Source organism: Neodiprion virginianus, chromosome 1, assembly GCF_021901495.1.
Source record: "Neodiprion virginianus isolate iyNeoVirg1 chromosome 1, iyNeoVirg1.1, whole genome shotgun sequence".
Taxonomy (NCBI): Eukaryota; Metazoa; Arthropoda; class Insecta; order Hymenoptera; family Diprionidae; genus Neodiprion; species Neodiprion virginianus.
The window spans coordinates 1,808,328-1,835,950 of NC_060877.1; the positions used below are offsets into that span (position 1 = coordinate 1,808,328).

At 37.2% G+C, this 27,623-nt stretch overlaps 1 protein-coding gene across 5 annotated transcripts; it reads right to left on the reverse strand.

Moving 5' to 3' along the window:
• Positions 1–1,198: 1,198 nt before the first annotated feature.
• Positions 1,199–26,743, reverse strand: LOC124310418 (uncharacterized). 5 transcript variants are annotated; one of them, XM_046774354.1, is made up of 7 exons: positions 26,693–26,743; positions 24,996–25,168; positions 6,758–6,910; positions 6,487–6,627; positions 5,838–5,952; positions 4,096–4,310; positions 1,199–2,316 (listed from the first exon to the last, which is right to left on the reverse strand). In XM_046774354.1, exons 2-7 carry the CDS (start codon positions 25,114–25,116, stop codon positions 2,177–2,179), a joined length of 885 nt encoding a protein of 294 aa, XP_046630310.1. In that variant the 5' UTR covers positions 25,117–25,168; positions 26,693–26,743; the 3' UTR covers positions 1,199–2,176. The 5 variants fall into 5 exon arrangements, with proteins under 5 accessions (XP_046630310.1, XP_046630300.1, XP_046630320.1 ...); XM_046774344.1 differs by lacking the exon at positions 26,693–26,743 and adding an exon at positions 25,298–25,610 and having other exon boundaries at positions 24,996–25,170; XM_046774364.1 differs by lacking the exon at positions 26,693–26,743 and having other exon boundaries at positions 4,123–4,310; positions 24,996–25,610.
• Positions 26,744–27,623: the final 880 nt, after the last annotated feature.

Below are 27,623 nucleotides of genomic sequence, written 5' to 3' on the forward strand. Positions count from 1 at the left end.
TTTTTTTTTTTTTTTTATTTATTTATTTACTTTTTTTCATTTTTTTTCCCCTCACCGTGATTTTTTCATTACCTAATCGTTACAACATCGAGTATATTATATAATTATACGTAATAATTAGCGTAATAATTCATCATGTGTATTCAGCCTCGGGTTTAATTATTTGATTATTCAATTGCAAAACATCCGCGCGACTCACTATTGACAAAAATTAAACGATATTGCAAATAAGATTTTTGAAATAAAAAATTATTATCGTTCAACTCGCGCAAATATCGCGTATAGTTCGCATTAATTAATTGCAACGTTTTATACTTCTAATCTGCACTCTTTATCGGGGTGTTATTCTAATTCTGACCAACTGATCGTAAACAATTGAATATATTTATCTACTCATCGGCTGAATCGAAGAGAGCTTTTAGCTGTAACCTAAAACTTCTAAGTGAAAATCTTCCCCTAATTTTCACCTGCAGAGTTAGGCCAGCCGCAAAAACTGAACGTTACTAAACTAATCAAGCTATACAAAAAATTTTACTATTACACGGTGATTATATATTATCGATTTTCGATAAAGGATTAGAAAACTTTTCTATCGGTGCTTTAATAATATTACATATAATTTTCGCAGAAACTCGAAACTGTAGACGGTTGAATATACCGAAATTGTTTTACATCATTTCTAAGCATATATAGGCATGTATCATGGGTATCGATTTTAACATGTCGAAATATTCGTCGTGGTAATCACAATGTAGCACAGTTACTACGCGCACCATTAAGTAAACGATATATATAATACAACATATATACATATATAAATATATATATATATATTATATGATATATAAGTATGTAATACCAAATTGTACCGTCGAAAATTGCCATTATAAGCTTATTGTTATGTATTTTTTTTATTTTTTTCTTCTTACTCGTCATCGAAAAGTGTACATAGTTAGATTACGTGGGACGTATGTTTTTTACCATAACATACGCGGTGCTTGTTTATGTGTTTAGGTAAAAAAAAAAAAAAAAAAAGAAAAAAAATGGTAAAGTGAAAACGGAACGTGACATTTAACTCGGCACAGAAGAGTTTTTTATAAATATATCGTTATACGATTAATATATTTTGGGATGAAAATTTCTATATCAAAAGCGTGAGTGTCTAAGTTCGAAGGTTTGTTTTGTTTTTCACATTGTAAAATTCGTCACTTTTTAGATTCCGTCGAGCGTGATGATTACTTCAACCCACTTTCGTCCTCTGGTCCCTTGCGAAAATGACAACTGTTAGAGTTATTGCAAAATCAATCGTCTCTTACGAGGGATGATTTAACCTTTATTATTATACCTTCAGTTTTGAGAATTTAGTAATCATGGTTCGATAATAATTCGCCATTATTTATCTATATTACGTACTACGCTTAAATACTAATTGCGTGCGTGCGCGGGTGCAGATTTATAATTTTATACTTCGCGATTTTGTGCCAATTGATTAATTATTCTTATATAACGCGGTGCCCGATTAGGTGATGTTTGGAATTATCTCAAGTATATCAAGGTCTATTCAAAACGCGCTTATTTTATCTACGTAATACTAGATTATGAAATAATGTTATTCCGTTCGCGTACAGAATAACCATCGAGTAACGGTTTAACAATAATATATTGTTTGACGAAATTAGTTATCAATAGTATTATAATTAGTTATAATGTTTCGAAAAAATTATCGCGACGAACTAATCGTGCAAAAACTGCGCAAATTGAGAAACTGTGCAACTGTTTAATATATATTAATAATATGATTTATAATACGGTATTATAATCACGCGGCATGTAGAATATAGAATGGCTGATTGTACGCATGATTCGATTATACATACATACATATATATATACATGTGTATGTATATAAAGTTTTATAATTGTCAAGCAAAGGCCAACGCTGATTAATTTTGCGCTGTAATTTTCATTTCTCTCGCAAGTATATATTATTTATGCAGACTCACGATAACAATAATAGCAATAATAATAATCGTATTAAATAACGCGTCAATCTCACATACCGGACGACGAATCATTTTGTGACGCTTTAAAATTTATTTGCGTTCTTGCATCGGAAAATAATGGAAAAAAGAAAACATAACGAATGTTGATTTATCTGCATTATTGATCGATCCGTCTACGCGACGGCGGCGTCTTGAATTTCGACGGTTATGTTACTCGGTTGCGTTGCTGGTGGCGATTTGTTTGATCTCGTTGATGTTGCTGATGCATTTCCTGTGCTTCCTCGACTTCCTCTTCTTGACCCTGTTCGAGATCCTGCCAACATATCCCTAAATATTAACGTTGTAGCTGTTTGATTATTACCGGTAATTTTTTACTATACATGTAAGTGTTAAAAATTCAACGATCCGTACGTTTTTTTGCTCACTACGCGACGAAATTTTAACGATATTTTTAATAAACTTTACGTTAAATCGATTCAATTATTGGTATACAAAGTGCGAAAAATTCTTCATCCATTGTTTTCTGTTTAACTGTTGAGTAGAGTGAATTTAATTTTGCAAAATTATTGTATATTTGTGAAAGTTCGATTTTATTATACTTATTACCGGAAATCAGTCATATTTTAGCTTCTTCGATCCCGTGTACGTTAGAAGAGCGATTGTTGAACTTGTAATTTTACGGACGCTTCATGGGAGAAAAAATTGACCGTCGTTGAATTTTTGTATACTTGAAATCAACTTGCTATTTTTTTTCACTTGATCGAATCAAGTCTGCAGTTATTCAGTGGAACGCTTCATATTACATAACTTCTTCGAATTTTGATCGATGTTGGTTACTTTTTTTTCACCTTACGCGATCCTTCACAGTTTCAAAAATCGTTATTCAACCTGTAACTTTTTTTTTGCCACATTTCCGACAATCCCGAAGTTATACAATACGTAATATAAGAGCCTGCAGAGAAATGTTTGGTACGAAATAGCGAGAAATTCGTACTTCATCCGTTAACCAATATTCGATACAAGTCAGATAATATGTATACAGTGTTTTATAAACCCATGCATTCGTGCGGAAATTCTTACTACAGCAAGCAACTAGCTTCACGGATATAATATGACTTTGACGATCAAAAGATTCGTTCTCTCAATCTTTTCTCTGTACTTTTCAACTGATCGGTCATTGCGGTTTAAACATTAGTAAGAAAAAAAAAAAAAAAATAAACAACTTAATCGAATCCATAAGTGGATAAAGATGTCGATACATTATTATAACACGGTCGGAAAACCCATTTGAAAACGGCAAAAAAAATCTCGATTCAACTCGTCGAAGTTTGTTATGTCTCGACATAACTATTTCTATTTGAACTTTTGATTGATGGATTTTTTTTTTTACAAAATTTCAATTCAACAAAAATTTAACTATCTGAAAAGTTTGTTTTGCGATGATGAGAAAATTTATCCAAAACGCCGAATAATCCCGATAATTTATACAGCGACGAAATTTTGCACAAGATTGTAATCAATGGCCGTAACGAATTTATTTATAATTATTCTTCTGATGAAAAAATCTCGAACAAATCTCTGACCATATACCATCTACGATTCTATAGTGTGTATGTATATATAATCTATCAGTAGCTAATAGGGTATAAGGTCGTTATACACAACAGATGCGAATCTATATAGAAAAAGAAAGGTATACAAGAGAAAAAATAAATAGGCAGGTATACCATAATCAAGATAGTATAGAGGCATCTAGATCGATCGAACAGATAAATACAGAATCTATGTTAGTACGAGTATATATAATATATGTATATATGACGGTAAATACGTACTAGTTTATTTCAGTATAGTAGGTGTATATATATATATATGTATATGCATTAGTAGAAGATACGTCTGTATAACGAGAGGCTATATTGCAGTTAGTGTTGAAAATTGTTATTTGCAAGAAGAGAGTGCTTCTTTTTTTTTCACTCTATTTTTCACTTCTTCTCTTTCTTGGTAGGTAAATTACGTATGCGTATTATAGGAGAGTTAGTTATTGGGTGAAAGTTGCTTGCTTAGTAAATGAATGGATAAAAACCCGTACGGTTCACTCGTTGAGAGTTTTTCGCACCTTGCGATGCCGAGGGTGAGTGAGCCCTTAGAGACGCCACAGAGGGCTGCCTCGACGGGCCCCTTACGCTCCCTCGGGAGCCACGACGCTCCTGTCCGTGCAAAAGCTTGCTGTCCCTCAGCAGGGACACGTTCATTAAGCGCGGATTCGGCGTGTTGAATATCGTCCGGGTTTCCCGCCAGCGAGCCCTGAAAAACGATCATTTTATATCGCGATATCGATCGAGTTTGAATTTTTATTTTTCTATTCATTTTTCGATACACGCGCGATCAAACAGTCGTTATCGTATTTTTTTATTTATTTGTTATTTTTTTCTTTTTTTTTTTTTGTCTTTCTCTCTTTTCTTCTCAAATCTGAGTAGAACAGCAAAGCTGGTTCTGGACAGGAACCTGTATCCGACACTTACCGACATTGACGACATTACCGACACTTGCCCGGCATGTAAACCTTCTTTTTCCAGATCGTTCGAGGGTGGGGATATTATTGGACGGACAACAAAATGATCCGATCATCGATATAATTATCCGTAATCAGGATATCCCCCCAAGCTTGAACGTTCTAGAAAATGGTTCTGTGTCGGTAATGTAGGAATTTTTGTCCAGAACCGGCCTTGCTACTCTACTAATCTGTGCATGCAAAAAAAAATTATCAATCGCACATCATCGAAGTATTCAATTACTTTCAATTTCTGTATAACGTACGCAATAACGGTAATTGTTCATTTGCATCATTTTTACTACTATGCTGTAAAAATATTTTGACGGTCATGACTGGAGAAGCAGTCTTGTCATACATTGCGCAGATATAAATTATTTTGCCCGTGAGTCATGTTACATTTTAGTTCGGATATATGCATATACCTGCACTATGCCTATATACTAGATCTTGTATTGTATGACGTGTGTAATACGGAATTGTACGCGGAATTAATGTGACTCGACGAAGGAAATGATTGATGAGGTGGGGTGGTTGGATTCTTATACACGCTAGTCTATTCCCTTATAACCGGTATATAAGGCTTACTAGGTACATATATTGTAAACATATTTTTTTCCACGCAATTTTTACACTCGGATTGTCCATTTATCGGAGCGATTTTTCGTTAATATTTGGTGCTTCGTTCTATAATCTTTACAAATTTCTTCCGCGAGGCAATTTTTCATTCGGTCTTACATTTTTGAACAGTTGCTCTTCTTCTTTTTTACCGTATGAGCGTTATATCGTGATATTTCGATGCTGCATCGGAGATCGCGTTTCTATGATTACCGCTATAGTCATGCATGGTTACTATTATTATTATTATTATTATCATTATATTCTCTTCAGCGGAGAACAAGAGTTCAGATTACTTCGCCCGAGGGATTCTCGTTGATTTTCCTACTCACTGATGTATGTATGAGAAAAGCGCGATTGCGGCCTGGGGGGGTAGAAATATGTGACAGATTGAGGGGGAAATGAAATTATCAAAAGCGTGCTTGAAATTTTTTTTCAAACTTTTTTTTCATACGGTTTTCCCGGTCGTCAATGTCGTCGTGCGGAAACATTCTTTTTTCCCTTTTCAAAGAAATTTTTTTTTCTTCCTTTATTTGGGACGCAAAATCAATTTGGAAAGGTATTTATTTATTTATTTATTTTTTTTTTTTGTTTCACACAACACGTAGAACGTGCGTGTGTGTGTCGGTAAATACTCAGGTGTAAATAAATGGGATACTCACTTGCTGAAAAGTCTAAGCACGACGCATAATATAATGAACATTAGTGCCATGGCTACAAGAACCCAAATCATTGCTGGATCTACGTATTGTAGACTCGGTGGCTCCTTGTGCTCGGCTAAAAAATTGAACAGATTAAACAAACAGGCCGAAAATTCACGACTTGCGACTGTCGCGTGTGTTACACATATATGCCCAGAGATATAAAAGAAAGGAAACTGGCGTGACAAATAATTCTTCGGTGAAGTGAAAGTTTCTGATATTTATCGTTGAATCGAAAGAAATTACGGTCAAAGCTTAGCTCTCTTTTGTATCTCTTTTCGAATTCAACCGACAGTCGAGTTTAAGGCCATGTGGTACTCCTTTACCTTTACCGACCGAGCATGCTCAATCTTTTTTTTCCAATATTAAATAAACAAACGACGGGAAAGGGTTCAAATTTCGACGGTGCATGGATCGCTTCTAGCGGAATTAAAAAAAATCACTCATATCCCGAAAATCTGAATAATATGGTTGAGTTTGCTCGGTCGGTAAGGGCAGGAGTACTACGTGGCCCTTATTTTCCTGCATGCATAGTGAATTGTTTTTTTTTTCGTTTCGTTTGTTTGTCTTTAGATCCGATCCGATCTGTTCGCATCTGCTTTCGTATTACCAATGCATTCTATCTCGCCGTCGTATCGAGGTACAGGAATCATTTCGAAAATGCAGATGCATCTTCCGTCCCGGCACTCGGTCTGTTTTACCATCGACTCGCATTGTTCCCGGAAGAAGCAGGACTCGTTGATGTTAGCCTCTGTAAAATTAGGTCGAAAAATATGTACGAGGTATTATACACACTTGTGAAAGTTCTACAATGAAACGGCGCGCGAAAATCTGCGCTGTAATTGATTAAAATATGAAAGTAATAAAATTTTCGCACTTACTGACTCCGCACTTGTCGATGTGATTCGTTGCCGGAAATTCCTCCTTGCAGTTGCATTTTTTCGTTCTTGGCTCGCAGTAAGAACCGACAAATCCACAGTCGTTGTCCTGCTGGCATCTGTCTGCGAATTTCAGCTTACCCGGCGTCGCTGGACCTGCGAAACACGGGTTTTATCATTATTTAGTCTAGACAACGGTTGGTTGAGATAAAATTTATTTCATACGGATAGATCGAAGTAAAAACGAATGCTGGATTTCGAAAGGCGAAAGGGAAAAGAAATCATTGAGAAACACTTAACCGGGATTCAGAATCAATGTATTGAACGAAGAGTTCTGACAAGCGATAAGTTTTATCGGAAAATTATTCCTTCGTTGAGAGGAAAAAAAAATGTCTACCATAAATTTCAATCGAAATAATTCAGTAATTAATAATCTAACAAAGACGGGTATATAATTATTAGGCACATTTTGTTAATGCCAGATTTTTATAACAGCGACGCACTATTTTCATATTATGAAAAGTATCTTGTTTCATTCTTTGTCTTATTTTTCTTCACATAATTAATGGGAAATTTTTTTTACTTCGTCATTATTTCGTTTTTGCTGTACCGATAATACGTACACCTGATAACGAATTATTGAATAAAATCGGAAAACCGACAATTTGTACAAATGTTTTATACCTCGTGAGGTATTGTTAAAATTTTGCGGCACGTTATATTTTATAACAAGGATTCGGCAAATACAATTCATCGAACAAGACTGAATTCGTTAAAGCAGATATTTCATGACGATCGGAGGAATGCGCAAGATTTCTAATTTGCGCGCATGCGATTTTTACATCAATATGATATCATTACCGCAGGCGAAATTAGTATTTAAATAAGTATTCGGGGGTTCAAGACATTAAAAACAAAAATTAGATTTCTGAACTTCGCTACCTTATTCGTACGAACATCATCGGAACGTTCGGCTGCTAATTCTGTCCGTAAGCTTCACACGCGTATCAAATTTGCGCACAGCCGAATATCTGCGCAAAATGTATGATTTCGTATAACGTATGACTCGTGTAATACCTATACTGCGGAATCCTTCACCCCCACCGATGCAGCAACGCGAAGTAATGAAATATTGACGGGAAATATAAGTATATAATGTACGTACAGTAGAGACAATGAAACGGTAACAATGCCCTCGTTCCCAGAGTCAACTCGAGTGCATATTTACGTATATTTGCACACCTATACGTACACGTACCTACGCCTTGTAAATTATACACGATGCGTGGCGTATAACAGCGATAACATTCGTATTGACAGACGGTGACGGCGAGATGAACACCACGTCACGTTACGCTGCATGTTGCATAAAAGATTACAAAATTTTACACACTTTTTTTTTGAAACCTTTTTTCTTCTCTTTTATATTTTCATTATTTCTCTCTCTCTTTCTTTATCGTAAAACTTGTCTGCGCGTGTGTGTGTGTGTTTTTTTTTTTTAATTCTTTTATCGGTCACGACCGGTCTCTTGGCTTCGTTTTCATTTCTGGCATACAATGAATTAATGTTTTTGCGACCCAAGCCGCGAGGTACGTGAGTACGGTTGGTACGAGAACGTAATAATACATACAAGGGTCCCATTGTTGCGTGACGTTACCGCCACAGTGGCGATTGCTGCGAGATTCTGCAGGGCCTACGAACCAGACCGACACGCAAGTCTGCCCTCACATGTTGCATTTTTACCAATTACCGTTATTACGTTATATATTATATAGTCTGCAGGCTCGATCCGTTTGTGATTGTAATATACATGTGGTGTAAAATACAAAAAAGAGACACGAAAATTGTTACAGTCTGAATTTATTATCATTTGCCTGCGGCAGTTGTATTAATATTACTTTGTCTTTTCTTCTTACAACATGGTAGAAAAAATAATTATAAGTTTAAGCAAATAGCAAGAGATAAATCTTACTTTCGCGGAGAAGCTTTTATAAAGCTCTTGAAAAAATCAGAGATGATGAATTTCTGGAAATCTTTGTATACGTTATATTATCCACTTCTCGTCGTCCCGTCTCTCTTGGGGAATATAAATTTCCCCGGACGGAACGTGAAGTAACATTCGCGAGTGAATAATTTAACTGAAAAATGAACGACGGGTTAGGGATATGGAATTTGTAAATTCACGAGCGATGTTTTTTTTGCGGAAAGTAGTATAGGATAATAAATTTTACCTTTAATAACGCCAAGAAAGCGTTTCTTTCAATTTCTGCGATAAAAATTCATATCTCTTATTTGCTTGTTAAAATTCTATCCAATATTTTTATTGTTTGTATTATTTCTCTTTGTGGAAATGAAAAACCGTTTGAACGTAGATTCGCGCAAATTTCTGCGCAACATTAGGCGCAAGGCGCAGTTGCATTACAATATTTTACACGTTACGTTATACGATCTGAAGTTTTTTCTTTTACTCCCTCCCTCCAGCCGTGACCGAAAAAAATGGGTCTGAGGATCTAATATGACGTTTCGTTTCAACTTCAAAAAGGTTTCTTGCGAATCTATTTCACGGTTTTTACGACCTGCAGACGAATTTGTTTTCGTGCGATTTTATTTTATTTTTTTTTCATTCTATCCTTCCTTGCCTTTATCGTTTTTATTTTCTTTTCTTTTTCTTTTTTCTTTTCCTCTTACCGCCCATTTTTCCCTACATTTCTCTCGGGCAGCACACGCAGTTGGGTACGAAGCTATGATATATACATGCACAAGGTATAATATTCTCGATTCTCTCTGTTCCGCAGCGTGGAAATATACCTGCGGTAAAACCGACGTCGATACGCCGAAACGAGTCCTTTGGGCTTTAACGAAAAACGATGAAATTCAACTGATGCGTATAAAGCAGATCCCTTTCCGGTTTGTAGCGTTTGCCTCGTATTCGGATCAATGCCAACCAATTTCCGTTACCGTGCAATGTTCTAAAGTTTAACCGTTTATGATATTTGTCGTCTTGTACGGAGTTTATGATATATATTTTTTTTTAAATTTATTGTTCGAAATTCTTATCGTTCGGACTAAATGAATACACGGTGTATAGTACGATTTACTGATATACATTGGATATACAATAAGTAAAGTAGAGCACGCAAGTGCATGGTTAGAAATAAAATAAAAAAAAAAACTTGGAAGAAAGAATAAATTTTGGAACTGCGTTTGAACGAAGTATATATTTAGGAAAAGAGTTGAACGTGAAAAAGAAACGCTTGTTATATTTTGCAATTTTATCGTTAAGAATTCGTCTGTCGTTATATTCGAATTTACAACGGAAAAGAAAAATCCGATGAAAGAATTTTATCGATCACATATATCGTATATATACTATAAACATTATCGGGGCAAAATTGGAATACAGAATTGGGTGAAGCTTGGTAAAGTTCAAGTTTAACGCGGTGTATCGTGATGGTAGGGAGAGAACAAAACAAAAAAAAACAACAAACAAACAAACACGGTGATTGAGGCCCATAAAAGCGATCAATACCCGCTACGCCGCGTCTTCTTCTCCGCAATGTACAAATTTTTACTCCGAAGTCAGGATCAAAACAGGCTAACTAACATTGATAAATCGAAAAGCTCGAAGGGTCAAATCGTGTAGAAATCGGCAAAATTTCGCCTGTAATTATCAAACGTATGGTTGAAAAATTTTTAATTTCTTCGATATATTTTTAAGATAATACTTTTGCAAAAAATTGTTCGCGATCGAATTAAATACATATGTCACGTAGGTTTAGCCTGAGAATCGATAATTTGCGTCGCGGTGAAATGGAAAAATCAAAATGCGGATAAAAACGTCGTTCGGCCGTTTTGAAGAGTTTGGTTTTTAGTTTTTTCTTCCCGCATTTTTCTGCACGAACGTTTACGTAATGCAGAACCGAGGCCTCGGGCACGTGATCCACCGCATTTCCATCTACGAGGTACAATGCATGTTACGCCTACGACTACAAACACATTCGCCCGCAAGCCGAGGACTGCGTCGCGTAATGCGGATGTACGTAAAAGTCGACGTTTACACCGATCCATAATCGTGTGAAATACGTGTGAAAATGCGGATAACCGACTCAAGTTCTTTCGCGAAATTGAAGACGTTCGTTGTACCTACGTTATTACTAATTTACAATCCTTCAGAGGATTAATGAATTCGGGATTGAGCTTGAAAAATGTCAGTAAAGACGTACGAGTTCTGCTTTACACCCATTTGATGCGTACATTTTTTCTCGCATTGAAATTCCTTGAGACCGGAGATACAATTTAAGGGTTCTCGAGGTCGCTGGTTGAAGGTTGAAAAATTGGGGTCGGATCGGAGATATTTACGAAATTCAACATGGTGAAGTGAAAACGCGAAAGCGATCGGAATGGCTCGGAAATGCACGCTCGGGTGTTTTTTCGGTCGACAAATATGACCCCGAAAATTCACGAGTAAGAAATTTCAAGCGAATCGGATTAATTTTTATACTTTTATTCCGACCTATCGGAGCCGCCATCTTGAATTTCGAAATTTTGATAACGGATTCATTTTTAGCGCTACACCAAAAACCCGAGTACCGAGTTTCGCTTTTCTAGTCACTCTGATCTTCCCATAATTACATTTGTTCTTTAAAAATAGGCATTTTCAACACTTTGTTTATTTACAGCGCTCGCTATATTCGCAGAATCATCATAATCCCTCTTAAAACATGAACATTGACATTTTAGTAGTCCAATTATGCGAAATAAAAGAGCGATGTGTCAAAAAAGTGAATGTATAAAGCTTGAATAACCGACGCTGCGCCACAGAGTGTTGAATCGAGTTACTTACTATTCGTTTCACTTGTACAAGATTGTACTGAATTTCACACAATCTCACAAACTTGTGAAGAAAAATCAGTCCGAAGAAACACGAGTATAACGTACAGTTGAATCTCATCGGTCGGCAACGATGAAACGGAAGAGAAAATATAAACGAGTATAAAAAATACGCTGCTCTACGACTATCATTCGAAGAATTAGGTATAATTGCTGAGGTTTGTGTAATACGCTATATGTGTATATACTACAGTTGCTGGGGGTAAAACCTGCAGTGCGGATATATAAACGCGAGTGGAATATAGCTCTATACTTATACACGCTTACGTATATGTGTATATATAAGTTTGAAACGGATAATTCCTTGAGTAATTATGCGATTCTCTGCCTATGAACCAGCTGTGTATTATGCGCGTATAACCTTATAACGTATAGATTAAATTCCTGCTTTGCGGATCGAAGGCGTAGAGTATAAGTTTAGACTTTGAAGTATTTTACAATATTAGTACCGTATTGCAATATTTGTCGCTCGATTTATCCATAACGGATATCGTACCGCATTTTTTGTACACCTAACAACAAGAAGAAGAAGAAGAAGAACAGCAACAACGCAACAACTATATTAGTCAATCGTGCTCACAGACCGAAAGCTGCTGCGATATTGCCTCGGCTTTGACGGACGAGACCCTTTAAGCTTCACCACGAATTGATTATATCTTGTACGGGGGAAGAAATTTCCCCACCCCTAAAAGTTGTGTACCCAATATGCCGCAAGCTCGGCGAGCTTTTACAACTTTTTACGTAATTCCGGAAGGGGCGCGGGGGGGGGGAGGGGGGACGAGGGGAAAGGAGAATCAGAGAGATGGGGGGCGAATGCGAATGCGAATGCGGATGCGGATGCGGATGCGGATACGCGAAGGAAGTAAGGAACGTTCTAATCGCGGCGAAAGGCGAACGAGCACGCGAAATATCACCGAAGGCGGTGGAAGCCGGTCGCTTTTTGTCACGTTGTATATGTGTGTGCAATATTATATACATACGGGGCATTCCGTGTAAACGCGACCAATTATTTTCTCTCACAATTTTTTATTTGCTTGAGTATTTCAATTTTTTTTTCGATTATTCAAACTTATCTAAAAATTGGCATCTTTTTTTAAAGATATCTCAAACGATTCTCAAAAATCGTATTTTACTTTTATTTTTCTCGAGCACTTTAAACGTTTTAAACGCCACGTTTCAATGTTTCGATAATTGTCAAAAATTCTTTATTCTATTCTGAATCTTTTGCCACAAAGACGCGGTAGAAAAAACGATTTAAAAAATACGAGATATGACGTTCAAAAAAATTAGAAGAAACTGAGGGGGCCGCTCTGAAACTTAGGCGAGGGTGTTTTTGAGATGGGTTTAAAGAATCGTAGGCTAAGGTCGAGTGACTAAAATAATTTGAAAATTGTTTCGGACGCTTTTCAGGGCTCGTACTAACGTAGGAAAAAATTTCCGCGGAATGCCTCATACACGGGTATAATATTACACCTACACTTCGACTGACTTACGTATATTATGTTATTATACGTACCGCACGATTTTACGTAAGTTTTATACATACGTTTTGATTGTATCGAGCGTCGCGCGGTGCCTGGCGCCATTTTTGCCATGCGGCCAAATAAAATGTCGATCCAGTTTTGTTTTCTCTTTGCTTAACTCGCTCCTTGATTTTCAATTTCTTTATAATTAAATGTAAAAAAAAATCGACAAATTTCGGACGATTTAAACGAACGTTGAGACGATTTTTTTATACTTGCGTAACCGATGATTAATAATCGAACGGTCGCGTGATAGAATTTATCGACAGTTTTTTTACTTTCCTGCTCCGATTTTACCATTATTATTTGCAAGTATCAAGTCTGTGACTAAATTTCTTCGACTTCACGTTTTGTCGATTGCATAAAACGCGCGACGCCGCGTGATTAACGCCACGACCAATTTAGTCGAACACGCGAAACGGTTACCAACATTTTCCCACATATTCGCATATCGAAACGAGAACTGTACTGTTTCTCTGCGAACGCGGCATAAACTTCGTTCCGCAATTGTAACTATCGCGAATGATAATATACCTACCGTGTATATATACCGGGGTACGTAGTACGTGAATTTTTTATCACTTAAACTAGAACGAACGGTTCAATTTGTTCAATCTGACGTGTAAACTGTGATGACTTGATATTGTGAAAAATATGGTTGAACTTGTTTTAAATTATATTTTTTAGTAGTAAATCGAATGATATTTTTGTGCGTTGATTTTTGGGTGTGCACGATGAGAAATTGAGCTTTCAGTTTACAACTGCTATAGCGATAAGTATCTGCTAAGTAATTGGTAATTATTTTAATTGACAGATTGTTGAGGTTTTACTGTGCTATTTATGCAAGAGCCTCGTTGACAGAATTTGCTTCCCATAAATGTTTATTCAAATTAATTTATTGTGCTAATTTCTTTTTTTTATTAAGTTGAATTTATCGTTAGAGTTTTAACGCTTTCATCATTATTTCTGTTTATTATACTTAATAATTTTATAGTATTCAGTGTTGGATTTAATCTGGGTGCAACATTGTACGTATACAGGTATATACCGAGAGAATATCTTGAAAGTTCGCATTCGGTCACCGCCGACTCGGCAACACTCAATAATAAATAAATAAATTTTAAATAAATTTTTTTTTAAAAATGTACAAAATTGAAAAATCAATTGAGCGCGATCTTTCACGTAACGTATAACGCGTTCATCTTTTGACAGAACCTTTCTTTTAACCTGAACAAACTTTTTAGGGGATGCCAAAGCGGAAAATGGCAAAAAATTATTTTTGCACGAAAGACGCCAATTTATTGTGTATATTATTTTACCCCCGCCAAGAAACGGAGACGCGTAATGTGAAATTCGGGAGAAGACGGGGGGGGGGGGGGGGGGGGGGGCAAGGGAGAAATGTGCGTGACCAAGTAATCACATTTTTACTCGTAACACAAAAGGTAATGGAACTGGGTATTTTCCAACCCGTTATAGGATCTAATTACTACGGTGTGCTTAATTTGAATTGAAATACAAAATGTAAAGAAAATAAAGTCGTTAAATGAAAGGAATGAAACGTCGAAAATGAGGAGTAAAATGAACGCCGCGGGGTGAATGTATTCAAACAATGTTGTAATTCAATTCCGGGACATGGAATAACACTCGTGTTTAAAGTAAATAAACTGTTAAGCGAACAATGTAATACCGTATGTACAGAGTAACGATGACGTGGCCTCGGTCAGCGTTGTTGTTTGCGAAAAGAAAAGAAAATTCGCGAGTCGATATCTCGAAAGGCGGGGTCCTTTGATTACGTCGCAAACCCGGCTAATTTGTCTCGAGCTTTCTTCTTTCATACTCACTTGTTGTACGTGAATACTCGAGAGAACTTGCTATCCAATTAGACAAATCTTGGGTCTTGACCCACTTAAAGAATCGTGGATTACACATATCTGGCATTTGTGTACGTGGGAAATATACCTTGTACGGATATTTGTACAACAATACAAAGTTTCGCGGCTTTTCTTTTTCTTCTACACGCGGTACAGCTACGCTTCCGTTATACACGCGTTTATTGTTAACACAGCTGCTGAAATATCTAATCAACGCTACAGCAGCCGTACAAAGAAAGATTTGAGAAGAAGAAGAAGAAAGAAAGGAGAGGAAACTCCGATTTTTCTCAACTCTCGTAAGTTTTCCGATTGCGAATTTATATAGTATGTGTTTACGTATACGGCACTCGACCGAGCGAATGTATTACATATGTACTGTATGTTTTCATGTCTATTGCCTCACTTTATAAAATATTATATGCAAACATATGTATAATGTATATACTGTAGGATCAATGCGTGGGTACTACATGTGTAATATATAGGTATAGAAATCGAAGGTTCAATCTCACGGTGAATTTTATGCGAAAAATGGAGGAAATATTTTTTACCTTTGAGAGAAGTTCATTTTTACGTACATTAGTACGTGGAGTGTATACAATACATACATGTGTATGTATACTAGGGTGATTTCCATTTAGGATGGTGATGATTTTTTCCGGGCCGAATCCCAAATCAACTTTGAATAATTCAAAAACAATACCCTGATTTTATTAGAATTTTATCTCAACTCTAACCCGTGACTGAAAGAGGGTGGATTTTCCCATTCTTGGCATATATTTTATTGCAAGGGTAATAATGTTCGAAAAAATTTACAACCGCGAGGTCTCAATGGGCGTTGGTTCTACTGTGTGAGAAAAAATTCACATCGCCGTATGATGCAATCTCGACGAATTGCACTTCCTCGAAATGTGACTTTTATTCCACTTGGAGGAAGTGCGCAATTTTTCTAGATTATCTGGTACGATGATGTGAATTTTTTCTCGCAAAGTAGCAGCTAACGCTCACTGTAATCTCTCAATTATAAATTTTTTCGAACATCGTTACTCTTACGAGTTGGAGTTGAATGTACGTATAAACTGAGAATTAATGGCAGTTCTTTTCTTTTTTTGTTGTTATTGTATCATTATTAGTTTGCCTATCGACGCTCAGTCATTTTTTACATTTCTTGCCACTGTTAGCTGAATTGAAATAATCGCCTGTCAGTGATTTCGAACGATTCAGAATTGTGTATAAATAATAACAAATTATCCTACATTGATACGACAATTTTCGCCATCGATGTATTTTAATTCTAGTTGGTTCAATTTATCTTCGCGGGTTTCTCTTTTATTGATAATTCCTACCTTTTTTTTCCCAATTCTCGTTTGGTTTCTTCTCTTTTCGCGAAGAATTCTTATCTCCGTTTACGAACACGCGTGCGGCTGACCTGCACGCAACGCGTCTAGATTGTAAGCTTGCGACAAATATAAAGATGCATTATCTTTACGTGGGTAAGCTTTATTTTACACGCTTGCAGCTGTTTGTTGAATTTAAAAACGATGTACGGAATGAAATTCAATAATCGTATGGCTTTAAATATGCAATTATGATTGAAAAACAGCAAAGGTATCGGAATAATAATAATAATGACAATAATAACAATAAAGATAATGATAATGATAATAACGACGATGATAATGGCAACGAGGATTCTTATCGGAGGAAAAGCAAAGCAATAGATCACTTAAGTTTGTTACGGCGATGCGCAAAGGACTTCAGCTCCCGATAAATCATCCGTTTATTTTCCCGCTACAAGAGCCGATAGTCCTCGCTGATTGACGTTGCGGATTTTTTCTTTTCTTTTTTTTTTTTTAACCTCTTACCTTTCTCGCTTCTTTCTTTTCTTCATCTTTTGACTATTTTTTTTATTTTTTTGTTTTTGTTTCGGTTCTTTCTTTCCGTATCACTCCACGGTGATGTCAGACGTGACTTTTTTTTGTTTGTGATGTACGGTCGTGCGGGTCAGGGGTGAAAGAAAAAAAAAATGAGCGAAAGCTTAAAGTCACCGATTCGCAAAGTTTGACTGATTTATTATAATATTACGATCTTGAAGGCGAAATATGCGATATAAATAACAAGTCGAGGCTCTGCTTTTCACAAGTTGTAAAATTTATGTCTACCATGCATCGTAATATTGAAATTTATTTAACTGTAGCGTGTTTTTTTTTTTTTTTTCTTCTTTTATTCCCGTGCTTTCTGTGCAACGAAATTATATAGTTACATGTACATATGTACGGGTGTCTGTAACTTGTGGAATGTTGCATCATGTATGTATACAGTGTTTGGGGACTACGCAAGAGGCTTGCTTCGGGATAAGCTAGAAACCGGAGCTTCTAGGTGTGGGTAACGATTTATTCGCTGAGCCGAGGGTTTCGTTCGTAGACGGACGCTAGGATCAGGGTTGGTTTATTCGATGTATTGAAACCTTGCGTGCGAACCTTCGCTTGCTGATTTTATTGCGTGTGTGCTTCGAGTTCCGATATATACGCACGTACTGAATTCATTCGCGAATTTATATTGTGACCGTGTCATTATCCATATATATTTATTTATTTGTTTATTTTTTTAAGCGACTCGCGATCGATTTTCGCGTGCAATCGAACCTCTTGAAAAATCCTGACAGGTATAGTATACATAGGTACGTCTCCTGACAATAGAGCGAAAAGAAAATTCGAAGGAATTATGCGTGATTAAATAGATAAGCAGATAGATACTCGTATGTGTATATATATATGTATATTACTGAGTTGGTGTGGAATGCCCCGTATATAGATAGACTGACAGACAGACAGATAATATTATTACGAACATTTTATGCAACTCTCTCGCGAAAGTTTGTCTTTGCGAAATGGCGACGAGGACGACGAGAATCGCGGTTTCAGGGATTTAAGAGAAGTTGCAGAGAAGTTTCGGCGCTCGAGCTTTGCTACAAATACGCCTTGGTTAAAGCTTGAGAAGGTGAAAAATACATCCGTGGTTTAAACTGACAAACGTGGTTCGTACTGCCGCAAACTGCGAAACTTTATTTGTCCGCACCTGCCAACCGCAATCTTACCCCCAAACGTGCTGTCGTTTGCACCCAGTTTGCTGTTTCTGCAAGCTAATCCTGTACTCCGAGTTTCTGCTGTAGGCATATAATATAAGTAACCAACCGTTTGATACACTTTTTAAACTCTTCGAGGCCTCCGAATATCAACCACAAAAAGTTAATCGAGCAAAAGTTATCTTTACCTTTGTCAGGTGAATATAATAACTGGTGACGATGGGAAAAATGGAGAGAGGAAAAGAAAAAAAAAAGAAACGAACTGAAATTCGTCGAATGATTCATTTTTTACCAAATTTTAAGTCACGTTCAAATGTGTTTCTCCACTTTATTCGTGCATTGCGAATTCGGTTGAAGAGGTTTTGTTTTTTCTTTCTCTTTTTTTTTGGATTTTTATTCGCTTCTCTCGATATTTTTTTTAAATCTATATTACGGATATTTGTATATTATACGAATTGTTGATTTGCATGAAATAACGGCGAATAATCCTACACGATTATATTAGAAAGTTTAATATTACGAAATCGACAAATTTGTAAACGCCGCAATTTTTGGTTCATTGTATAATATACGTGTGTCAAAATATAATTATCCCATTATGCGGATCGTCTCGCAGTGTCATTATGCGATATTACGTTTAACTTTAAATGAAACCGAATTGCGGTAAATTGAATGATTGATCCGGCACTAAAAATTCTCAGCCTTGTTTTACGGTCAAGGCAGTTTTCAGCACACGGCAGAAAATTCCAGCGACGCGGTGACGTGTGCTGAATATTTTCTCAGATCTGCAAATGCGACCAATCTCTGATAGAAGTGAAATGTTTTTTATTCTTCCTTTTGTCAAGTTTTTCTCCGGAAAGTCTAGCGATGGCTACTAAGCTAAAAGTAATCGATGCGTCGAATTAATCGGGTGCAAAAAAGTAATCGAACACGACTTGATTGAAACGGTAAACATTAATCGATTATTTCGTTTTTTTTTTTTTGAAACGGTGCTTTCGAAACCAAAATTTCGTCAATTTCAGTATATATAGCGGAAAAGTGTTTTGATAATTAGATAATATAGTGTCATAGAAAATATTTTTCAATATCAGGCGAATACATTCATTCATTTTTCACCTACTATATCAAACTGGTACTTAGTAAGTAAGACAATGATAATAATTCGTAATTTAATCACATAAATTGATATTGCATTGCGTCGTTCATGGGAGTAAAAAAAAAAACAAACAAAAATTGATTATCTTTGGTCATTCTTACTAGAAACTATTTCTATGCGGTCCGCCTTGAAATTTCATCGCGAAATCGGAACGCGTCCGTGCATCGCCAACTCACACTACTTACAGTCTTAAAATCAGTGGGACGAACCGAACGTTTTCCTTTTCTACTTGTTCCGTCTGACGTACGAGTCTGTTTCTACTGCAGCTCGGCTGGCTGATTCGACGGCTGCGCGATTTCGCTACTTGCATCAACTATTGCAAACTGTGACTCCTGTTTTTTTTTTTTTTTTTTTTATTTTATTATTTTTTTCTCACGAACGCGATACCGTCATTTGTAATTACATTTTGTTTTTTTTTTACGCCAACCCTCCCGAGCGACAGCCTGAATACAGGAATTCAGAATGCTTGATGGAACAGAAACTAAAAGCTTTTTCGTATCAGCTGTGCACGAGCTTATCTTGATGTCGCTATATTTTATCTTATTGTAAGGCTTTTCGCTCTCTCTCTCTCTCTCTCTCTTTTCAAGGATAAATTGCGACTTAATTTTTCGCGGAATTTCTCACTGCCGCCCACGCGATCATTATCGAAAATTGCCTACAATGGGCAAGAGGTGTAATATCTGGAAAGTACGAACGATTTGAACTTTCTGAAACTCCTTACCTCGCTGCTTGACGAGATGATCTACCTGCTTGCCTTGCGATTTTCAGATTACGACACGACCGCAAGTTTTTTTATTTAATTTCTTTTTTTACCTTTATTTCAGCTCCGCAAGAATCGACTTCACTTGAAACACGGAAAAGCAATTACCAATGAAGTCATAGTCGTACATTATACAGTACAAGAAATATGCGGCCATGTTTTAACTTTTTGTACAACATTTTTTTTTATCTATTCCCTATTTCGAAGCATAGGCAATTATACAAAGATTCTTCGATTGTATTTCTGTGTTGAAAAGTTAAATCATGTACATTTTACTATTTCCCATGGCACTGTGGTGCAAAATTTTCGCGCAAAGATTATTCGACATATTCGAATATTGCCAAAGCTGATAATCTTACAGGGTGCATTTATTTCCGCACATCGATTCCGGTAAAGCGAGTAAGACTGTAATTGTAATAATTAAAGTCGGATACGTTAATTAATATTGCGCGTCAATTAATTATGACAAAAAGTTTGTAATTATGTGTACTTTGTTCAAGGCATACACTCCTTCGGCCGAAGCTTCCATGCGGTCTAATTATTTGATATCCCTTTTCACCTCGCATGCAGCAGCGGCTCGAATAAGCTAATTCGCTCTGTCCGTTTATAATTTCCCGGTTCACCTGCACCTCGACAGCCACTCGTTCGAAGCTAATTAATTACATCGCACGCATCCCTTGGATTTCCCCCCTGCTTTAAATCTTCCCTGGAATTGAGAGGGTGCAAGTTAATAACAGCGCCGGTATTAAGAAGAACCCGTGCAGTCAATTTTTCGCGAATTCTGATTCTGAATTGATCTCAAAATCATGGTGGGCTGGGGTTGAAGTTTCGAATTTGACAAGTTCCGAAAGTGCCGAGATTCCGAATTATTTGGTGGCAAGACTTGAAGTGAAGAAATCAAACTTTGCAGAAACAACAAAGTTTCGAACGGCCGGAAAGCCGACGGATCAAAAAATTTGGAAATGCAAAATTCCGAAGATTCAAGTTACGGTATAAGAGCAAAGTTCCGAAAGTTAAAATATACTCGCACAGCGTAGTTTAATCAACAAGTGAGTGCAAAACAGCCGAAAAACGGTAAATCAGAATTACCAGGGTTCCGAACGTGAAAATACCGAGGATCCAAAACAAAGAAAGATCAAATTTCGGAATTTCGGTGTTTTAGATTTAGAAATTCTAGAAATTTTTGCACTTTCGGTACTTTGAGCGTCGGGCTTCGGATAATTCGAAACTCGGATCTTTCGACAAAGTTTGATTTCTTTGCTTTAAGTTTCGCCGTCGAAAAATTCGGCACTTGGCGTTTTCGGAATTTCAACCCCATCCCAAAAATATGAAGTGAGATTGAACGCGAATTAAAATATACAGGCGTGATAATTGTTGTTCATTTACCCCACGCGTTATTGTTGCGGCTTGTGCGGGGAAATTACCGGCTTTGCTATGAATATAGGCATATATATGTATATATATATATATATATATGCGCACACGATGTATATAAATACGACGTTGAATACAGTTGTTGTTGTTGTCCAGGCCTCGTCTTCCGTTGTTTGACCACCGACGCCGTTCGGTCCGTCGACGACTTCCTTCGATGAAATTGCGTTCACGACATAAGAGTAATTTGACAGTGTTAACCTCTTGACCACTTTGTCAGGCAAATATTACCTCCTCCTATCCCTGAAGCTCGTTCCTTTTCTGCTCTACAACCGCGGATGATTTATGTACAAGATTACGTTTTTCTCTCTCTTTCTCTCCAGCTCGTTTCTTTCTTATTTTCTTTTTTATTACAATCTTCTCACGTGTATCCAAAATGATCTTATTATACAATTTATACGTTATGTATTTACAAGTTATACAATTTCCGGTTGTTGTGTAAAAATATGTCACGTGTAATACAAGCTATCGAACAATTACGTATACTCCAGACTTGTATACGCAACTTGTATTTGCATTCGAACTAGATTTTTTTTCTTCATCCAGTAACTAACATTATTTCTTTTTTCTCTCGTTCTTCTTTACACACGATTCAGAATTGATTTTAAACTCACGTAGGCGTGAGAATTTTTGCTGCCGTTCGGGGGGAAAATTGGTTGCCTCGTATTGCGCGGAGTTTGAAATTTTTTGCAAGGGACATTGTGGAAAAGAAACGGGGGAGAAGTGTATAAATGCTCAAAGTACGAAGCACACGGTTTTGTGGTGAAAGAGAAGCTGGAGTGGAAAGCTTTGTGAAGGAAAGATGCGGGCCTAAGTGTATAACTTCTTTACGGCGTAGTGGTGCTGACTCTGGAATATCGATCCTGCGAATCCAAACTCGGTTTCTCGCTTATTCGCTGCTGTGCGTAGCGGGAAAAATACGCAGGTTTTTCTCCCTTTGCTATTTTTGAAAAGAAGAAGAAGAAGAAAAAACTAAACAACAGCAAAGCTGACGGGGACAAAAATTCGATTTTTCAAAATTGCGTCAATTCTTCGCTTAGGTTTCTTTATTACACGTGTATATTTTCAGTAGGTCTCACTTCTACGCATGATCTAACCTTCAATTTCTTTCTTCCTGCTTCTTCTTCGTTACTTGTAAATTTTTCATTTTCTAGGGTTGGAAAGAAAAAAAAAAAAATGGCACTAATTTTTGATCCGAGAGTGCAAATTGTGAAAAATAATGCAGGTTTCGATGCAAAACGGCGTTGTAAACTGTAGATTGAAGGGAAAAATAGAAGATAACCGGCTATGTGGAGACAGAAATAAATCCATTTAGTGGGTATCATGTACCGCATCATATATACATTATATAGTACGGCGATGAGAGGAGCGGCGCAGATCGCGAACAGCCGGGAGGAATAAGAGAGGGACCCTTGACTGTAAACCCTTTCAAGTGAGGAGACAAGGATCCCGGGCAACGTCACGTTTCCCCTCCCCCAGCCCTTCTAGTCTCTTGTGGAGAATGAGAAATTCTCGCAGTCGGTGATCGATCCGATCGATGTCAATATACCAAGTTTGCCAATTCGTTTCTACGTTGAGCCGAATTTTTCTTCACTTCGTCCGATCTACGCTCTCTCTTTCCTTCTATCTCGCTTGATCTCTTTTGTTCGAAGAAATAATTGGACGAAGGAAGAAAATTGTTTCTTATACTTACTCGTTATAATTATGGATACCAGTCGTTTTTGCCCGGATTTTTTCTTATTGTCTTAGTAAAATGGGCTTTTGTTACTTAAAACTTGAAATCGTGAGTTGGCGTTTTGAATCTTCGATTCGAAGTGCCTTCGATATCGAAGGATCTCGTTTTATTTTCGCGAAGCGTAAAATATATATATATATATATCAGGGTGAGACGCTGCAGCTACGTTAGAAGTTTCAAATTATCTACAGATCTACGATAGATGAGGAGAAAGAAACAAGCCAGCAGTGATTAGATGAACAGTGGCTCTGTTATCGGCACAACTTTACATACGTACATGTACTTAAGTATCTACTTGCAATGCGACACAGATGACGGAAGTACAAGGCATGATTCGTATATAACTTGACGTGCAATCTTTCCCTTACGAGCCGTGCCAATAGGGAAAATTTCAATACCGAAAAACTTTCTGCAACCTCCGCTTAAAGTATACAGAATTTTATCCGATGATCATTCGTTGAATTTTTGGGCAATCTTTTTGTTCCATTAGCGGTATTAGCAAGAATTTTTGTACATGTACATTAATTATAGTTTTGTATCAGATTTGAGGTCGAAAAGGATTCAAAAACATCGGCAATTTTTATCGCTTATGCTTTTCGTAATAATGATTGTGTTAATTTTTTTTTTCGTTTCTTTTACTTCGGCGTCGGTTCAAACCATCGAATAGATTTTCCGCATCGTGAAGATAATACGCGTACAATGATGCAGATTATTTATAAACACAACGGTAAAAGCAAGTCAGTGTTGAATGAATGAGATATTGATTTGTAAAGAGAAAGAATGGATGTATCGAAGTGTCGTCATTGAGTACGAAAGATAAAGTTTCTGACTATACGTAGGCTGTGATTGAACCCGTTTCTTTATGTTTTTTCTCCACACAATTCAAGTGTACGATGCAAATCGTGCCTCATACATGTAGGCAAATGATCTCTTGGCGTTATTATTGAAACGGCGGTGATATCGATTATGTTTACTCGAAGAAAGAGAGAAAGAGAGAAAGAGAGAGAGAGTGAGAGAGAGAAATAAGCGCTGCGCTGTTAAAAATTTCTGTATGGAACTTCCTATACTGTATTGGAAGCTTTATTCGGATATGGAACAATGAATTAATTCACTATTTATTCAATTTGAAAATATAATGAAGTTACTACAAAATTTAGTAAACTCAAAGTACTTTTTAAAAAATAAATAAATAAATAAATTTCGGTAAGTTCCAAATCATTTTTAACAGTGTGGCTGATTGATTGCAGGTACAGCGATACGACTGAAATCATCGTTGTTTGTTCAAAGTAAAAAAAGAGAAAAAAATGATAGCCGTATTAATCGCACCGGCGACGTAAGATAATAACTGTATTATGTTTTCAGTACATATGCAGCCGATGCAGTAATTATACGTACGTATAATCGTTGCGCGTGTCGAGTGTCATATTTAACAATTTGCCTCTGGCATTATCCATTATTACATGACTTATTACACATTGTAATGCCGGCATTAGACGCGAGTATAAAAGAGGTTTTACCGGCAATTTAAAAATCATCGATTATTTGTTTGTTTATTTATTTATTTATTTTCTTCCTCGACCGAGTAACGAAAGATTTTTACAAAATAGCGCGAAACGTTACATTTAATTATATACCTACGAACAAAACGAGCGTTAAGGCCGACATAGAAAAAGAAATCTAGCTATTAATTATCGCAGTATAATAAAGGTTAATAAAAGAAAAGAAAAAATCAATTTCCGTCGTTGAAAAATGGGGGGAGAAAAAACAGATATTGCCGGTGTGCGACTCACCTTGCGGTGTCGTTATCTCGGAAGAATCCGGCGCCCCGATAACTGGCCGGGACAGCAGCAGCCACCAGGAGCCAACGAGGAGGACCCGGAGGGCGCAGATCCGTCGTAACGACGCAGTCATTTTGCAGACAACGGCGGCTCCGATCACATCTCATATATTTATACACACGCAGCTGCAATAATAGGAGATAAGAAGAAGAAGAAGCGATTACTTCGATATTATCCTCCCTCTCCTCCCCCTTGTCATCCCCTCACCCTCTTCGTAGTCACCCTCAAAATTATCGAATATCGAGTATATCACCTTTTTTTCAACTCGTATCGTACGTTTCCACGTCCGTCCGTCTGTCCGTCTAACCAACCGCGTGTGTGTGTGTGTGTGCGCGTGTGTCTATATTTTATGATTAACGAGAACGACGAAATGGGGTAGAACGGGGTTCGATCCTCGCTATCGGGAAGACCTCATATTATAAATCCGCCTTTCCGCCGCACGCGGATTCACCGGCTCTGCTTCACAACGCGGCTGCTCACGATGCAATCCTGCACATTCGCGATATTCACTTTTATACTGCGGCACTCCACTGACCGCTGCGGCTTTATGAGTAATGAATTTGAAAATTCTCTCTTGCCCCTCCCCACTCCCACCCACCCGCCCCTCCCCCCTCCCCCCTCCGCCCCCCGTGGCCCCACGATGACTCGATGTCAACCAGGGTGTTGACTCCTTACACACTGCTCCGATATTTAATTGTCGTCGCTTTGTTTGTTTGTTTTTTGTAAATCCTTTTCTTTTTCTCTTTACTTTTTTGACATTCTTGCCGCGACAATCGGCGAGCTTTTCAGGCAGGCGCTAGGCGTTCGCGTTCAACGGAGCTTCGTTGCAGGCCACCACGTATCATGTATAGGCTGCGAGCTTGCAACCTGCAGCTCCGATTCTCTCCAACGCCACGCGAAGCTCAAACTGTCTTGACCCGAGCCAACGGCGACGACGACGTCGCGACGATCATCGCGCAGACGCGTCACATTCGTCTGTGACTCTTGTACAGCGCCGTGCAAGAATTGTTGCGAAATTCGATACGTCGATGATTTTTTTTTTTTTCTCTTCTATGGAAATTTTTTCCTTAACAACCTTTTTGTCACAACAAAATTTATCGTCGTTCAATAGCGCGGACGTTGTTAAACCTTCTTTGACACACCGGGTCAATTTTATTCCGATGGTGCTTCGTTCGTCATTCGTTAACAACGCTTTGGTTGGATTTCAGCTCAAGGATTCAGACGTATACATTGAACATTCCTTAATACGTGTGGAAAAATTAAAATTCGTAAAATATAGAATTAAATTGTTGAGAAGAAATTGAAGTGAGCGTTCTGTGAAAAATTCGTTCGTGTCAAAAAATGATCCGAGGTGTCAACGAAGGGTTAAGTTTTCAACCTTACGTACGGAATTTTTTTCACTACCAAGCAAATTTTTCTAAGTTGTCGATTAGAATCGCGTGTATGTTTTGTCTCTTGGAATGTTTGAATTAAAATATTTCGTCTCACGTATATCTGGCGTATATTGAAACAGAAATTTTTGGAAATTTCTCCAAGCTAGGCAAATTATCCGTACTCGTTTCTCAAAAATTCTACTCTCACGATCAGTCAAATTTTCAGTAAATCCAGTTGCGCGTCGCGTAATTACGCGTAGAATTTTATTACATTACCCGTAACGTTTTCCATTTGTAATTGTGAATCCGACTGTACGGTAAGCTCGCGAACGTGCTGGTTCCGTAGTTTCTCGATGGTAACCCGTGGCGAATAAAGCTCTGGCACCATGTACCTCGTATACCTACGTCTGACTCACAGCGTTTTGCGTTCAGCATGGAACAAATACTCGTAGGTGTAAATTGCGTATACCTGCACGTACGCGTGTACCCGTTGCACACGCATACGCGTAGACACGCCGACGTCTGAATGTTGGTTCAATCGACGTAGGACAACTTTGGAATCGCGTGTCGTTCTCTGTATTATTATAAACCCGGTTTTTAACAATATTATATCTATGCGAGGTGTACCTACGCAGTTTGCAGTTGTCCTGGTATAATTCTTGTATCTTTATACTTTGATTAGGGTGGTTCGTTTTAAGTTTGTTTGTTTTTTGTTTTTTTTTTTTATAAAGGTATTGCTCGAAAAATCTATGATAAATACTGAATAAAAAATTGTTGTAAAACCTGGAGGAAGTAGGAAAATTTTTAGAGGTCGCTAACGATTATAATAATATTTTTTATTCATTTTTATGCCTACACTTGTACGTATATTAGTTTGTGTCTTATTTTGTACCGTGGTCCAATTAATCATCCACCAATCAGCAGCAAATTGCGCCTAACAATTCCGCAGTTGGCTGTTCTCGTCTTTTCAAATCGGAAAGATTAATCGTCTCGGAGAAGTTTGAAATAACAGTTTTCGTTACGGAAATAGGAGTATCGCATCACTTTAATCACCCTGTTTCGTTTGCAGTACTGATTTTTATGAACAATGATTATTGGACCACGATACCCAAAAAAAATAAACTAATATATATATATATTAAGATGCACATGTAAGAACAAATAAAAAATATTGCAATAATTGGTAGCGACCTATATACATTTTCCA

Excerpts from the sequence above, each read along its gene's own strand:
- LOC124310418 (XM_046774354.1), bottom strand. The coding sequence starts at position 25,116 with ATGACTGCGTCGTTACGACGGATCTGCGCCCTCCGGGTCCTCCTCGTT. Across the intron at positions 6,628-6,757 it reads CATCGACAAGTGCGGAGTCA|AGGCTAACATCAACGAGTCC; the intron begins GTAAGTGCGAAA and ends CTAATTTTACAG. Across the intron at positions 2,317-4,095 it reads AAACTCTCAACGAGTGAACC|GATCTCGAACAGGGTCAAGA; the intron begins GTACGGGTTTTT and ends ATATGTTGGCAG.